We start from the raw sequence: 2,519 nt of genomic DNA on the forward strand, positions 1-2,519 counted from the left end.
GTAATTTTTCCCGCTTCCCTATTGTAACCGGTAAGGAAAGCAAAGTCAAATATCCCATTGTTCACTTGTTTTTTTCTTTAGGCTTTAATAGTTCTTTTCTATCTAGCATATCAGCTTTATTCAAGGCTTTATTAACAGTTTCTCTCCTATAATCTATATCCAGGAATCTTTTTTCAATAAAATTTGCTTGTGACAGGAAAGAGTTCCTGTCAGTACAATTTCGTACAATGTCGTAATTTTTATATCTATATACTGTATAGTAACAATAATATACATGGACTAATAAACATGTAATATTCCAGTCATTATAAGCCTATGGTACATATGTACTGTAGCAAGATTTATTTTACCAACTGATAACACAGACTGCCACATTATAAAGGAGAATATCACTCTTTTCTATAGGTTTTTAATGGCACTGATAATGCAGAAAATAACAACAGATCCCACCATAATGCGCCAGTGAGAGTAATAACCCTCTCTACATCTGAACATGTACCGATACTAGCACACAGCTTTCTGATCATCTACTGTACACAGGCATACCCCGCTTTAAGTACACACACTTTAAGTACACTCACGAGTAAGTACATATCGCCCAATAGGCAAACGGCAGCTTGCGCATGCGCCTGTCAGCATGACCTGAACAGCAATACCGGCTCCCTACCTATACCGAAGCTGTGCGCAAGCGGGGAGACTATAGAGCCTGTTACAAATGCGTTATTTACATCAGTTATGCACGTATATAACAATTGCAGTACAGTACATGCATCAATAAGTGGGAAAAGGTAGTGCTTCACTTTAAGTACATTTTCGCTTTACATACATGCTCCGGTCCCATTGCATACGTTAATGCGGGGTATGCCTGTACAGTGAATCTTCCCATTGGGTAGGCAGGACATTCTGAGTCAAATCTTATCAGGAAGAGAGAGGTAATCTATTATAAAACTAATTCCTGAGATCTCTACACAAATTCAATAGTATAATATTTAAAGTACAAAGTACAAAGAAATTCATATTTTGGGTTACCTCCCTCTTCTTTCATGCTAGAAATTTGTTGAATGGTAAAACCTTCTCCTCAGGGCTGCTTTGATCTCCTGGTTCCTCATGCTGTATATGATGGGGTTAAAGAAGGGAGTCACCACCATGTACAGAAGAGATAGGAACTTGTTTATGTTAAATGAGTGTCCTCTTGATGGAACAACATAGATAGTAATCGCTGTCCCATAATATGTGCATACAACCGTGAGATGGGAGCTGCAGGTGGTGAAGGCTTTCTGTCTCCCAGTGGTGGAGGGGATCCGGAGGATGGTGAGGAAGATACATACGTAGGTCACAATGATGAAAGTAAATGGTAAGAAGGATACAGGGAAGGTTAGCACAAAGATTTCAATTTCTAAGAAGGAGGTGTCTGAGCAAGAGTGTTTTAGAAGAGGAGCAAAATCACAGAAGAAGTGATCAATGACATTTGGGCCACAGAATTCTAACTGACTGATCGGAAGAATTAAGAGTATGATCATCGTAAATCCTAAGAGCCAAGACCAGATGACCAGCAGTAGGCGAAGCTTGAAATTCATAATGGTGGTGTAACGCAACGGTTGACAGATGGCCAGGTATCGGTCATAGGACATCACTGTGAGAAGGAAACACTCTGTAGCCCCAGAGCAAGCAAAGAAGTGAAGTTGACTAATGCAGCCAGCAACAGACATGGTGCCACCTTCTCCCCACATGAGGCGTAGCATGTTGGGGACAATAACTGTGGTGAGCAGGATGTCAGATAGGGACAAATGGGCAAGGAAGACGTACATGGGAGAGTGGAGTTGGTGACTGGTTGACACCAATGCGATGATCAGGAGATTACTACTTAAGGTCATAATGTATATCACGAGGAACACAGTGAAGAGTAACATCTTGAAACTGTGAAGATTCTGGAATCCAAGAAGCAAGAATTCTGTGATTATTGTGTGATTGTTTTCAAGCATCACCTGAGGACAGGGGAAATGCAGATTAAAAATCACAACATTTGTGATATCCTGAGATGAGACGTTGTTAGAGGTTACATTACACACCTCCCCCACCCCCTTTATTGCTGCCTCACCTTTACCCCTGCTCTCTGCTTATGGCTTTCAACTTTCCATTCACATTGTCTCTCTACTTCTTTTCTCTGATACCCCATATTTTTTCACTGCCCCATATTTGTGGAAATTCTTTACCCTCGATATATGTGAGGCTCCCTCTCTCCTTGCCTTCATGTCCAGTCTTGAAAGACAGCTTCTAGAAAGAGTCTGGATTATGAGTACAGATGCAGAAGGCTTCCTTGTTCCTCTTGATAATACAAACTGTCTTATGATAACTCATAATATGAGTTTCCACAGAGCTCAACGGTATCCCAACATACTGTGTCCCAATATATTCAACACATAAGGGACAATAAAGTCGTCTATGTCTGTACATTCCCACTGTGGCAGATTTTTACCATCTTGGCCAGGCTCTGATACCCACTGAACTCCGGCTGTATC

At 41.0% G+C, this 2,519-nt stretch overlaps 1 protein-coding gene across 1 annotated transcript; it reads right to left on the reverse strand.

Moving 5' to 3' along the window:
- Positions 1-679: 679 nt before the first annotated feature.
- On the reverse strand, positions 680-1,982 carry LOC142471365 (olfactory receptor 5P66-like). Its single transcript, XM_075578177.1, has one exon. The coding sequence runs from the start codon at positions 1,980-1,982 to the stop codon at positions 1,047-1,049; it is 936 nt and encodes a 311-aa protein (XP_075434292.1). The 3' UTR covers positions 680-1,046.
- Positions 1,983-2,519: the final 537 nt, after the last annotated feature.

This window comes from Ascaphus truei, chromosome 20, assembly GCF_040206685.1.
Source record: "Ascaphus truei isolate aAscTru1 chromosome 20, aAscTru1.hap1, whole genome shotgun sequence".
NCBI classification, from domain to species: Eukaryota; Metazoa; Chordata; class Amphibia; order Anura; family Ascaphidae; genus Ascaphus; species Ascaphus truei.